The 13911-nt window shown below is 43.1% G+C and overlaps 1 protein-coding gene across 1 annotated transcript in view; it reads left to right on the top strand.

Moving 5' to 3' along the window:
* Positions 1–13911, top strand: part of DYNC2H1 (dynein cytoplasmic 2 heavy chain 1) — a 200093-nt gene that overhangs the window by 115400 nt on the left and 70782 nt on the right. Inside the window, exons 70-72 of the mRNA XM_056858874.1 lie at positions 3037–3126; positions 9499–9564; positions 12549–12599. Of these exons, the coding sequence (XP_056714852.1) occupies positions 3037–3126; positions 9499–9564; positions 12549–12599 (207 nt within the window). The remainder of the gene's footprint in view (positions 1–3036; positions 3127–9498; positions 9565–12548; positions 12600–13911) is intronic.

Consider the following 13911-nt stretch of genomic DNA (forward strand, 5'->3'; position numbering starts at 1 on the left):
ACTTAATTATGGGCAAAGGTCAGAAATATTACATGTTCGCCATCCCCCTTTTTGTCTAAAAAGTAGATTTTAGGAGCAAAGTTATTTATTGGTATTCTTTTTTCTCCATCTTCCAAATTACTGGAAATTGAGGGCGTCCAATGAAGCTGATAGGCAGTAGATTCAGGACAGACATAAGAAAGGCCATACTGGATCAGGCTAAGGTCCATCAAGTCCATCAGTCTGTTCACACAGTGGCCAACCAGGTGCTTCTAGGAAGCCAACAAACAACACAACTGCAGCAGCATTATCCTGCCTGTGTTCCAATGCGCACCTAATATAATAGGCATGCTCCTCTGATCCAGGAGAGAATAGGCATTCATCATGACTAGCACCTGTTATTACTAATACCCATGAACAGCCTTCTCTTCCATGAACATGTCCACTCCCCTCTTAAAGCCTTCCATGTTGGCAGCCATCACCACATCCTAGGACAGGGAGTTCCACAATTTGACTAAAGACACAAGGAAATACTTCTTTACGCAGCAAGTTATTAAATGTAGTGCCAGAGGATGTAGTGATGGCCATGGGCATAGACAGCTTTAAAAGGGGGATTAGGCAGATTCATGGAGGATAGGTCTTTCATGGGCTATTAGCCCACTGACTGAAGGGATCCTCTATGTTCTCCAGCTGTAAACCTCTGAATCCCAGTGCCAGGAGGCAACATCAGGGGAAGGCTTGGCCTTATGCCCTTTTGTTGGACCCTGGAATAACTGGTTGGTCACTGTGTGAGACGGGATGCTGGACTAGATGGACCACTAGTCTGATCCAGCAGGACTCTTCTTATGCTCTGATGACTTTATTTTATAAGATGTTGTCACTTGCTTTTCATGTAGCAGCACTCTCAATGAGCTGAGTGTGTAAAGTGCCCTCAAGTCGCAGCCGACTTACGGCAACCCAGTAAGGTTCTCAGGGCAAGAGACTAAACAGAGGTGGTTTGCCATTGCCTTCCTCTGCATAATGACCCTGGTATTCCTTGGTGGTCTCCCGTCCAAATACTAGCCAGGGTTGACCCTGCTGAGCTTCTGAGATCTGACGAAGTCAAGCTAGCCTTTGCCATCATTGAGTTACAGAAATAAAAATATAACAAAATAATGAATCACACAAAAAATTAACAAAACAACAGCAAAAAAATCACTAATGAGAGGCATCAGGGACCATCCAGTCTCCTCTCTAAAGGGCCCATGTTTGGGAAAGAGAATTGCAGCCCTCCAGAGTGCCAGTTCAGCTTTATTTGCTATTTATGAGGACTAAAATATCACACTGGTTGTAAAAGAAAGGTCCAAACCTCTCAAATATTAATGTGCTGACCTGTTTTCAATTTGTGCAGAAACCTCCTTAGGCTCTCTGCTATGTAGGCTGGTCTTAATGTCATTCTGCAGATCCCCTGCTTAGATGGGCTACTTGGATGGTGCCTCCTTGAATTCAGTCAGTCAAGCATGCAGGTGGCTCTATACTGTGCGTCTGTCCCGGGATTACTAATACCGGTGCAGTACACAGAATTCAGGATAATGTACCCTTATCATCCATTTCTGTGCCAGCTTCCTTGAGTCTAGCTCAGATGTTCTAAGACTTTAATAAAGGCAGAAAGTTAATTTTACAGAACGTCTCATTCCTTACACTTAGGAAAAGAAATTAAGACCTGTTCTGTTTCTACAAATGCTGGAGTGATAAAGTTCAGATTTCATTCCCATTGGCAAGGCTGAGAAGCCACCCAGCAGGGCAACAAATAGCATTTAGAACAAAATAGCAGGAGAGCTATCCATCCATGAGGCTAGAGCTAGAGGCAGATGACAAAGACTTGATCAGAAATAGATGTTTCCAGCTTCCAGGTAGCAGCAGAGTTTTTGTTTTTTAAACCAGCCTTGCAGTGCCAGCCTACTGAACAGAGAAAAAATAAATAAAGAAAAGCTCGGGTTTATGGTAGCACAAAATATTGGCCTCTGATTTTAAGCACGTTTACGTCAGGGTTTCTTCTTCAGGGGTAGGACTAATGGTGAAGATTTCGTTCTGCTAGGTGTCGCTTCATCCTCTGTGTTTTTGTTCAGGCCTGCTACTGTCTTTGCTTCTGGTGTCAGGGAAATGTCCTGAAATTGAGGGTGAGCTCAGAAAGTGAGCAATGGATACCCAGATTCTACAGGTTCCTGTCCTCCTAGGTGGCTCTTGTGGGTCTCTACAGGAGGTGCTGACTCCCTCTTGTCTCTGCATGTACCCTTGTACCCTACAAGGGTATCAAATGTCCCATCCAGTTCTAGCTCTGGAAATTGGCAGGTCCTTGCAAGGCCCAAATTCTAAGGAGTTGTGAAATCAATAGAATATGAAAGTAGGACTTTATATATGGTTGTGCACTTTAAGAAAGGAAGTGAGCATTGGGTATGATGAACTATTTCCTCTAGGTTTAGAAAAGCAGCCCAGCATTGGTGCGAATGTTTCCAGGTTATTTTGATGACTTGTTTGAATTAATGAAATGTTGGTTGGGTGTATAGAAGAAGAATGTGCTGTCAAGTTGTAACAGACTCACAGCGACTCCATCCATGGGACGTTGCAGGCAAGAGACAAACAGAGGCGGTTTGCCATTGTCTTCCTCCATGTAGCAACCCCGACCTTCCTTTGAGGTCTCCCATCCAAGTACTGGTCATGGCCTACCCTGCTTAGCTTCCAAGTTCTAATGAGCTTGGGTTAAGCTTAGCTATTTGGGCTGCTGTTGATTGTATAAATTACCTATTATTTTGGAGTCTAATGTAGAAATGTGCAGTCAGATTCATGTAAAGTTCTCTGGACTTTACTAAAATTACATTTGAGTCACTTTTTTAAAAATAAAGAGATATTGGATGGGAGACATCTAAGGAATTCCACGGTCATGACACAGAGGCAGGCAATGGCAAACCACCTCTGAACGTCTCTTGCCTTGAAAACCCTATGGGGTGGCAATAAGTCAGATGTGACTTGGCGGCAAAAAAAATTAATGCATGTTTATAACTAAACCCTTATTTTCAGGACTTGGGAAATACTGAAGAAAGAATCAAGTCTCTTATCAGCTCATTAAAACATATGGTGTACGAATATGTCTGTCGCTGCTTATTTAAGGTAAATTTTTGTTTTCTTTTTCTCTGACTCACCGTGTTGTCTGCAAAATTATATTCCCAGAGCGGTCGTAGTTGGGCACACTTGAATATATGGATCATTGCATAGACAATATTGGCAAATTTTGCTTATTTGTTAGTAAGAGGTATTTGCCTTTTACTCATGAGAGCACGGCGCAGTATCTTTTTGTCTTGTTTGACAGAACAAATGAGTTTCGCGCTCCGTGAACAGTCTCTCTGCTCATCTCAGGATCATGGGCTTATTACGGCACTGGGGCAACATTAACTTCAGCGGCATCAGTGACTGGAATAAGAAGGAAAGGAAAGTTGTGCAAAGCAAACTACACTCTCAGGGTTCCCTTATTGATTTCCAATCAAGACATCTTTCCTAAGTATGTAGCAATTAGCTCATAAAATCATCGGTCTCTGCACCATATTGGGTTCTGGTATCCTGAGATGATATTGTACATCGAAACTCTTGCGCTGACAAACAGACCCCCCCCCCCACTGTCAGCTCCTTAGAGATGTTGTAACCCGTCTTTTCTTCCTCATTTCCTCATCAGTATTGGAATGCAGGAATCTGACTTTCCATAACCAGAGAGCGGGGTAGGCACAATAGACATGGCAAATGAGAAATGTGTGAATGGGTCCCCTGTTATTTTTAATTTTTTTTAACTTTTAATATGAGCCGCAAAGGCTTTGAGTTAAGATCATGGTGCAGGAGAAAGTTTAAAAACAAAACAAAAAAAACTCTTGTTCTCTCATAGCATTTTCAGAATCTGAATTTCCCCCTCCCCAGGCTGTTATTTGACGCGATGCATGTAGATACCATATGGCTAATGGCAGAGGATCCACTCACGGACTTCCTATCACATCCAATTTGGCCATAAGGACCTTAGGTGGAGGGATGCTGAATGTCTTTCCCCTTCTGGATGATCGAGGCAAGAGTGAATTTCATCTCTGTGCCTAATCATTTGATATGTGCATGTTCATCAGTGTCCTATAAACTCACTCACTGTGACCTGTGCGCTATATTTCACCCCTGGGTTGGTACTGAAGAATGCTTACAGGCATACAGATTTGTAGGTGCATGAATTTCCAGACTTTAAGGACACCTTTCATTAGGCTCACAAGAACTTGCTGTGAAGGTTGCCCTGGTTCTAATGCAATGGGCCCCATATTTCAAGCACAAGAGGCTCAAATATAACAGATTCAAGCACAGCCACTACTAAGAACTGGTGCCTCATTAACAGATAAATTACCCCAGTGAATGAGCAAGATGCTGTTGTTCTTAAGCCAGCATGGTGTAGTGGTTTGGAGCGGTGGACTCTGATCTGGAGAACCAGGTTTGATACCCCACTCTTCCACATGAGTGGCGGACGCTAATCTGGTGAACCAGGTTGGTTTCCCCACTCCTACACATGAAGCCTGCTGGGTGACCTTGGGCTAGTCACAGCTCTCTTGGAGCTTTCTCAGCCCTACCTACCTCACAGGGTGTCTGTTGTGGGGAAGGGAAGGTAATTGTAAGCCGGTTTGATTCTTCCTTAAGTGGTAGAGAAAGTCGGCATATAAAAACCAACTCTTCTTCTTAAATTGAAGGACTAGGCATTATTGCTTGGTTATGATGAACAGAGGGAAGGCAAGCTTAATCTCTGAAACTTTATTTCCCAGCTTACCATTTCTCTTATCTGTGTTAGTATGAACCCAAGAATTTACTTCCAGGTAGGCTGTTTATTATACGGGCCCAAATGGTTTCCAGCTGGCTGGAGGGAACTATATAGGTTGAAGGTTCACATAGTGTCTTGCTTCAGTGATTCTGATGCTGCAGTCTGCCTGCCAAGAAGTAGTTCTTCTTTCGTGTGGTCTCTAAGAAACGTTGAGCCTGCAGGAGCTGTCTAACATGAGTGGCTGCCTTATGCTTCAGGGCAAATAAAGCAGCTGTAGGTTCCAAGTAGTAAACTTTCTGAGTTATATCGATAATGCTCATGTATTTATAGTAAGATACAGCCATGCACTAAAACAGTGTTAAGCAGTACGTTACAATTCTGTAGTTTGTGGAGAATTAGAAAGGAACAATGAGTCAAGCTTCCTTGCCTACTTGTTATGCTTGGGAATCTGATGCTATCTGCTTCATGTGAACCTTCCCCCCCCCCCTTTGCTGGAACTGAAGAAATATTTCCTTCCACCCAAAGTTATAAAACATTTTTTTTCAGTCCCATTAAGCACAGAATAATAGTACCTCTGTTTAAGGAACAATGAACTGTACAATACTGACTTCCATCCTGTATGTTTCATCCTCCGATAGCATCTCTGTTGAGCTCATTAATCCTTAATAAATCTTCAGCTATTTGGAATCTGTCAATCCTGGCCTTGCATGGTATGAAATATCTTGGCCCTACTTAAATAAAAGCCCTTTACTGGTAAACGTGACACTCAGAACCCAGGGTGTGCTGGACGACTGATATTTCACCGCTATGCTTCTGCACAGCTGCAAGACAACATAGGCTTTTTGGAGAGCAAGGGGAAAGTAGGGAATTGTGATATTAGTATGCAAGACACAATAGACTGAAAGGGAGTGAGCTGGCACTGAAAAATGATTGACCTGTTTTGTAACAGCCCATTGAGCTCCTTGAATATTTTTCAAGTACACTAGCCAATCAGTCAATTTTGAAAAGAGGGAATCAGTCAGTCAATTTTGAAAAGAGGGAAGTGGTTATCGCTACTTGGATTTAAAATAATCATATATAGTATTTAGACGGTCTGTGTTCAAATATAATGAAGCCAGAATATGTGCTAAAACTGTGTTGAGATCCAGAAAATAGATCCCCCCCACCCAAAATCTCAGCTTAATGTATAGAAAACAATATAACTGAAATTGCCTAACAGCCCGTTCCTGAGCTGTTGGTGGCCAGGGACGGTGGGGAGGAGGCACCGCTGCAGCTCCTCCTAACCCATTTCCTGGGTGCCGAAAGCTTGAAAAAAGCCCTTTAAAGGCTTTCAACATTTTAAAGGGGGCTTTTCACCCCTAGAGAACAGCGAGGCTGCACCTGCTAAAAAGCAGGTGCAGCACCGCGGTTCTCGCTGATGGCATGCCGGGCTGAAAGGGGACAGGGAGCTGCCTAAAGGCAGTACCCCCCCCCCTGGCAGGCCCCGGGGATGGCGTCACTCTCCCTTGAACGCCTGGGTGGGACTTTACTCTGGCGGAAGGCCCCGTTGGTGTCTCGGGGTGGCGCTTCCACTGCAGCGCCACGAGACCTGCATCCGGGCCTCCCTGCTGGTGTTGGGGCCACTTACGGTGGCGTAAGTAGCCTGAACACCATCATGGGGGGCGTCTCAATGCCGGCGCAGCCCCTTCCTGGCCTCCTGAGGACTTTCATCCTCAGAAGTCAGGAATGTGCTGTAAATGTATAAAACCATAGACGTATTTCTGTATTTCACTGGGTAGACTGATTGGAAGTTGGTCTAGTATATTAGCTAAGAGCCTGAGCTACAAATTATTTGGTCCCTAGTTCAAATCTTGTCTCTAGTGTGACCATCTTAGGTGGAAATATTAAACTACATTACTGGGAGTACAACAGGATAACGTACCTGAAGAGTACTGCATTCTTAAGGGCTACCTAAATGGCATATATTATTGTGTAGCATTATGCAACAGCTTGTTCTTGCTTCATATGAATTAAGCCTTACACTTTTTTACTTCAAGGTTTTTAAATTTGTATGTGAGCCTTTTTATATTCTCAGCATCTGTGTCGGGAAAAATAACATTTTGATAACTCAGCAGTTGAAAAGCAACTTTTTTTGTTAAATCGTTAAAACTGGATTTTCTTAATCATTCTCTAACTCAGAGCTTCTTAAACTTTTTCCACTCACGACCCCTTTTCGGCCGAATTTGTTTTACAGAACCCCGGGTATATAGGTATATAAAATAGGTACACAACTCAGACATTTACTGGTAATAAATCATAAAGAATTTTTATTTTAAAACCATTCTTTAGTATACATATAATTTTACCATTTATTAAAGACGAAAGCTAATTTGCATACTAATTTGCATACTGCTGCCAAATTTTTCGTGACCTCATATGGGATCGCTACCCACAGTTTAAGAAGCTTTGCTCTAACTAACTAGAAATATGATAACCATCTTCAAGTACTTGAAGGGCTGTCATATAGAGGAGGGTGCCAAGTTGTTTTCTGTTGCCCCAGAAGGTCGGACCAGAACCAACAGGTTAAAATTAAATCAGAAGAGTTCCCGTCTAGACATTAGGAAGAATTTTCTAACAGTTAGAGCGGTTCCTCAGTGGAACAGGCTTCCTCGGGAGGTGGTGAGCTCTCCTTCCCTGGAGGTTTTTAAGCAGAGGCTAGATGGCCATCTGTCAGCAATGCTGATTCTATGAACTTAGGCAGTTCATGAGAAGGAGGGCATCTTGGCCATCTTCTGGGCACTGGGGGTTTGTGGGGAAGGTAGTTCAGAATTTCCTGCATTGTGCAGGGGGTTGGGCTAGATGACCCTTGTGGTCCTTTCCAACTCTATGATTCTAAAATGAGGCAGAAGGTAGCTGGGAGGACATTTATTGCAAAAACAAAGGCATCTTCCCATAAAATACAAAAGAGTTGGCACCAGGCAGAAAAAGCAGAGAGAGAGTTCCAAGGATGAAACGTCGTGACAGAAAAAGATAGCCCCTCTCACTGTAGAAGTTTGGGGGTGGGGGCACAGAGAGCCTTTGTCAGAGATTTTAACAATTGTGCGGATTCATCCACACAGACATGCACGTGCACTTTCAGATTTCTCCCCGCAAGGAACAGAAGACAAATGGAAGGTTAAAGATATAATTTTGAGATATCAAAATGAATTATTGCCATTTGCTTTTGTTATGATGGCGCTCTTCATCACCAGCCCTGCTGCATCTGACCCTTTCGTTTCAGCCGGGTTCTGTGGGCCGTTTTAAAATGCTGCTGGTTAACTCTGAAAGCGCATTCATTGAAAAACTATAAATTAGTACTTAGGGATTTATGTAGTTGCTTGGTGCAGAAATGAGCTACTTGAATTACCCTTTCACTTCAACTGATATATGTCTGGAATGTAACCTGCCTGCCGTATGGATGTCTCAGCCGTTCTGTATTGAAAAGATTTCCGAGCTCAAATATAAGGCTTTGTGAATTACGAAGCTGAATTAGTCAGACCTCTTTTGCATTATTTAGATTTTGCTTTTTAAAAAATAATAATGGCATGCCATGTTAAAAAATACAGCAACAGTTATAGAGCATCGGGCCACAAACAGTGTAAAATAGAGCACTATAATCTTCTGGGCTGATGTATCATTTGTTGAAAGGAATGGTATGCAATCGTTTCAAATCCTGATAAGGTGCAAATCCTGGTAACCCTGCAGCATGGTTAAAGTTGGTGTTGGTGTAACGTTTCATCGTTGTAAAGGCTGGTGGGCATGAGAAAGGAGAAAAAGCTCATGACCCCCGACCCACTTTCTTATTCACGATTAGGGGGTCGGTGCTGTTAAAGCTGCATTGACACCTGAGGAATTTGTGGCTGAAATGGAATTTACAGTGGGGATTTGCGGGCTTTTTGGCCACTTCGTTTTAAGCAGTATGTTTCTTTACATCGGCTTTAGCTGCAGCGTAGTAAACCAAAATGAATCATGCAACTGTATCTAGCACCCAGTCTAATTCCTGGCACGCAGAGCAGAACCCCTTGTATTTTTAGCATTTCCAAGTCTATTTGGCATTTCATAGTGATGGAATAAAATTGTGCTGTCAGTAAAAATTCTCATTCTCCCTTGCCCCCAGCTATATGCAGTCACACACCCTATGATAAATTTGCAATAGATTTTCATATTGTAGCCCAGCAGTGAGGTCCATATGCTATGTGGGCGATCCCGACTTTGTTCTACTTTAGGTATGGAACTGTCAGAACTGATTCACTTCTAAGGTCATATGCAATGCCATCCCAAATAGAATTGCACCTTTCTGAGTCCAGTGAAGTCAATGGCCCTAGAAGGGTGTGACTTGGCTTAGGATGGTACTATTGGTGACTAATTCCTTAGATCATTATAAAGAATGGGCAAGTGTGTAGTATCAAAATTCCAAGAATAAAGAATGCATTTGAAGAGTGCAGCAAGAATGTCATGAAATGGGTAACTTTCTTGTGTCTTACGGAGCTGAGATATTCTGTTTTAGGAAATTCCATAGAAAAGATGCAGTGTGAGGGTATTTATTTGATCAGCTCCTTGAAAGCTTTGTGTACAGTATTATAATCAGCATTGCTTTGAGTAGCTGAAAATGATTACATTGAGTGTGAATTCCTAAGGAGGTTGTGGAACAGGATGATGCTATTAATTTGTTTGTCTTTCTGTCATTGCAGGCTGATCAACTAATGTTTGCACTTCATTTTGTAAAAGGGATGCACCCTGAACTTTTTCAAGACAATGTAAGTGGCTTAGAAGTGGTTCAGTTACGTTGCATAGCTGCTTACATTTTTAGCTGCTACTTTGGATTCGTCCTGGGATGGTATAAAGTGGTTTCGTAGCTTTCAGGAAAATTCCAGAGAGTAGCCAAGCTGGGTCATAGCTAATACTCACTGGTCAGAGATAAAATTCCCTCGCCTGTAAAAATGGTGAAGGAGTCTTGCCCCTTCCATTCTCATGGCAGTGTTCTGAAATAACTGGGAATAATGTTTTCTTGTTTTTGTGACTTCTGCTACTTCTGGAGATTGCAGGAACTTTGAATTAGCTGGGTCTATATACAAGAAACATACTAATCTTTTTCTTAGTTGGAGGTACGAATAGGAAGCCTGTCTTTTTCATTTTTTTTATGGACCTCTTTCAGGTTCAGATTATTTTTCCCAAGCAAAGAGAGTAGCAGGCAGGTTAAAAATGCACCCAGTCTACCACAGGACACAATAGCTTGGGGCATCTTCCGTCTGTCCCACCCCTTAAACCTCCAGTGAGAATAAACAACACACCCCAGGTATTTCTGGGGTCCTCAGAGTCTACATCCATAGAACAAGGGGCATTAGGCAGATAGATGCCCTCTTCGTCTCTTTCATGGAGGTGTTCTTAGGCAAGAAAGTAGCCAGATTTTGTCTGAAAAGGTAGACCAGGGATGTCTTGCACATTAGTATTCAGGTCAGACTCCAGCTTTCACTACCCAGTCAGTTAGAGGAACAGCCACACTGCAACACTGAATGACATTTTTAGGGTGGCAACTTGGACTGGCTCAGTGAAAGATGACCAAAGTACTTCAGCTTGAGAATGCCTTTGGGGGAATGGTTCTACAAATGGTTCTGCTCTGCAAAGTGGCTTGTTTTCACACTGAGATCTCGCCCACATTGGGGTATTTTGCTGCTGTGTTTGCTGATTCAGGATATACTTCATGTAGAAAGGACATATGGTACTTAGTATAAGCATTAATTCTCTGTGGATGGAGGGCACCCTGCTGCTCTCATCTGAAGAACCGGGTTTAATTCCCCACTCTGCCACATGAAGCCTGCTGGGTAACCTTGAGCTAGTCACAGTTCTCTCTGAAATCTCTCAACCCCACCTACCTCACCGGATGTCTGTTGTGGGGAGGGGAAGGTTATTGTAAGCTGGTGTGAGACTCCTTTCGGTAGAGAAAAGCAGGGTATGAAAACCAACTCCTCTTCTTCTGTATTCCCAGGAGTGTTCTCTTTTTAGCATCACAGCCATAATAGATGATTAAGGCAGGGACAGTTGTTAAGATTAGTTGAGTCAATCCTATCATCTCGTACGTTTTCTCTAGGAATTGTTGACTTTGGGTAGAATCCTTCTTCGTGGTCTCTGTGCATCACACTAATGGGCTTTGTGCCTGCAGACTCCTAGAGCTAGCTGTTTGACAAGGAAACCCCACCCCAACCCACAGCTTGGACTGAGCATAATCAGAAAAGAGGAACCATGCTTCCCACTCAGTTCTCTTTTGTCCAACGCTGCAATAGCATCAATTGGTAACCTTATCAGTGAGACACACACTCACCCCGGAAACTATTATCTTTCTGTTGTTAGTCACTTAGTATTTAGCCCAGTCACGGGGGCAGAAAAATGTAACTGTTTTCTTTGTGTTTTGCCTTTTCCCCTCAGTGATTGTGCTGAGGAGTCGGTATTGCAAAAAAATAAAAATAAATCATGCATTAGGGATGTCGGGGGAACACATGAAGCTGCCTTGCACTGAATCAGACCCTTGGTCCATCAAAGTCAGTATTGTCTACTCAGACCAGCAGCAGCTGTCCTAGGTCTCAGGCTGAGGTCTTCCACATCACCTACTTGCCTAGTCCCTTTAACTGGAGATGCCGGGGATTGAACCTGGGACCTTCTGCCAAGCAGATGTTCTGCCACTGAGCCATGGCCCCTCCCTAAAGAAAACTCCTCTGGGTATGCTCAGTCTGAGCAGTGGCCTTAGGGGGATGGAATAGCTATGCCAAAAACTAGCTCTAGAAGTTTCTGAATCCTAGCTCTGCATAGGTGCAGAGTCCATCCAGGTGAATGCACAGGTGACTACTTGAAGAACATCAGTTACATGCAAGCAGTCTGTTCTCAGTGCTCCCAGAATGTTAAAAACAGATTTTTCTGTTGGTGGGCCACATCCCAACACTGAGGTGTTCCTATCACAGAGAGGTTTCAGTTTGATTTTGGCTGCCCACACCCAGCTGTTTTTCATATACTGAGAAGAATTAATTGGAAAACTCCTAGTATTTACACTACTCTTTCCCATCACGTTATATTCTGAAGTGTGATGGTTTGTGTTCTGTTCTTATAATTTTGGTTACCTCATAAAGACAGACTGCCACAACATGAAGACAGTTCAAACCAAATTGTGATGTGGGGGTTATTGTAGGAAATGTCACTTTGAGTGCGTGTAGTTTGGAGCTGTGAAGGGAGGAAGGAGATGAAGCTTAATTATTTTCCTGCCTGCCAGTTCTCTGCTCCAAATCGCCCCACACACATTTAAAAGAAGAAGAAGAAGAAGAGTTAGTCTTTATATGCCAACTTTCTCTACCACTTAAGGGAGATTCAGACCGGCTTACAATCACCTTCCTTTCCCCTCCCCACAACAGACTCCCTGTGAGGTAGGTGAGGCTGAGAGAGCTCTTACAGGCCTGTAAGTTGCCCAAGGTCACCCAGCTGGCTTCATACATAGGAGTGGGGAAACAAATCCAGTTCACCAGATTAGCCTCCACCGCTCATGTGGAGGAGTGGGGAATCAAACCCGGTTCTCCAGATTAGAGTCCACCACTTCAAACCACTGCTCTTAACCACTACACCACGCTGGCTCTAACATTAAGTCATGGGATCAAGATGCTAACATCCTTAGATCCTTTTCAAAATGCAGCATCTGTGTTTAATTTTTGTTTTCAGAATTACCATATCTGAATATTATTTTTATTCATTACTTCCACAGGAATGGGACACATTTACTGGAGTAATCATTGGAGACATGTTAAGAAAATCTGTAAGATTAATTTAACTTTTTTTGAATATTAGAAGTATTTTATTATAACTTTCAAAGAAAGTGATGAAATATGGTTCTGTGTTATTTATTGTGAAAGTAGATTGCCTCACTTTGGTACAGTTCTTCTGTATTTAACAGAATATATAGTATCTGTTAACTTCAGAATTTCCCTATCTGATTGCAGCATTGTCAAGAGGAAAAACTGTGTCAAAAGGGCAGTGAAAATTCCATACTTGAATAATGACGACTGTGTATTTAGTGTAATTTAGTTAGATTTAGAGCCAACCCTAGAAGGTATGAGAGGCCAACAAAAGCAACTCACCCCCCCCCAAAAAAAACCCCCAGTAATAATACCACCGGGTCACTATGCAGGCATATCTGTCGCATTAACTGTGTTGATAACTTGAATGCTTGCAGCTGATTCTTGAAACATACTGCATTGGATCTAGGCTAAATTTTCTGCTTATTCAAGGTACTTTTGTCAGTGGACCAGGACGTTAAATTGTGGAACTCCTTGCCCCAAGATGTGGTAATGGCTGCCATAGCTACTATTCAAAATGAATACTAGCCATGACACACACCTGTTCTCTCTACTATTAGGTGCTGTGGAACACAGGCAGGATGGTGCTGCTGCAGTCGCCTTGTTTGTGGGCTTCCTAGAGGCACCTGGTTGGCCACTGTATGAACAGACTGCTGGACTTGATGGACCTTGGTCTCATCCAGCATGGCTTTTCTTATGTTCCTGAATCCCCCCTCCTACCACAGCTCACTGATCTTCCTGAATTATTGCTCCTGGTGGAGAGGGGACCCTGAGGAACTTCATGAGAAAGCAAATGGGTCTGCAGAAGGAAGAGGGAATTGCTGGAAATTACCCATCCGCTTCCATTAGTGGAAAATTCCGTCTCGATCCAGCCCAGTTTTTCTTGAAGCCACTACCTGTGACTCTTAATCTGTGATGAGTCTTTCACAGATGGAGATCGTCACTTAATATTTTTGAGTCATCAAATGATAAACATGCATGAGTGAACAGGACCTTTGTCTCTCTGGGAGAAAAAGCGTGCAACCGCTAGTTCAGAGGTCCCGTGTGGTGCCCGCGGGTACCATGTTACTCACCGACACTTCTGGCACCCACCTAGTGCTTTTAGAAAGTGGGTGGGGCCTAGCAGGGCTTCTGTGCAGATTTTAAACAACATTGCTTCAGCCGCAGCTGCTGCTACCACAGCACAAGGAAAAAACATTTGAACCACAAGTGCACTTCAGCGTCAGTCCTGAGGACACTTCCCTGGGAACAAGCAACGCTGAATAACATAAG

Source organism: Euleptes europaea, chromosome 12, assembly GCF_029931775.1.
Source record: "Euleptes europaea isolate rEulEur1 chromosome 12, rEulEur1.hap1, whole genome shotgun sequence".
Lineage (NCBI taxonomy): Eukaryota > Metazoa > Chordata > Lepidosauria > Squamata > Sphaerodactylidae > Euleptes > Euleptes europaea.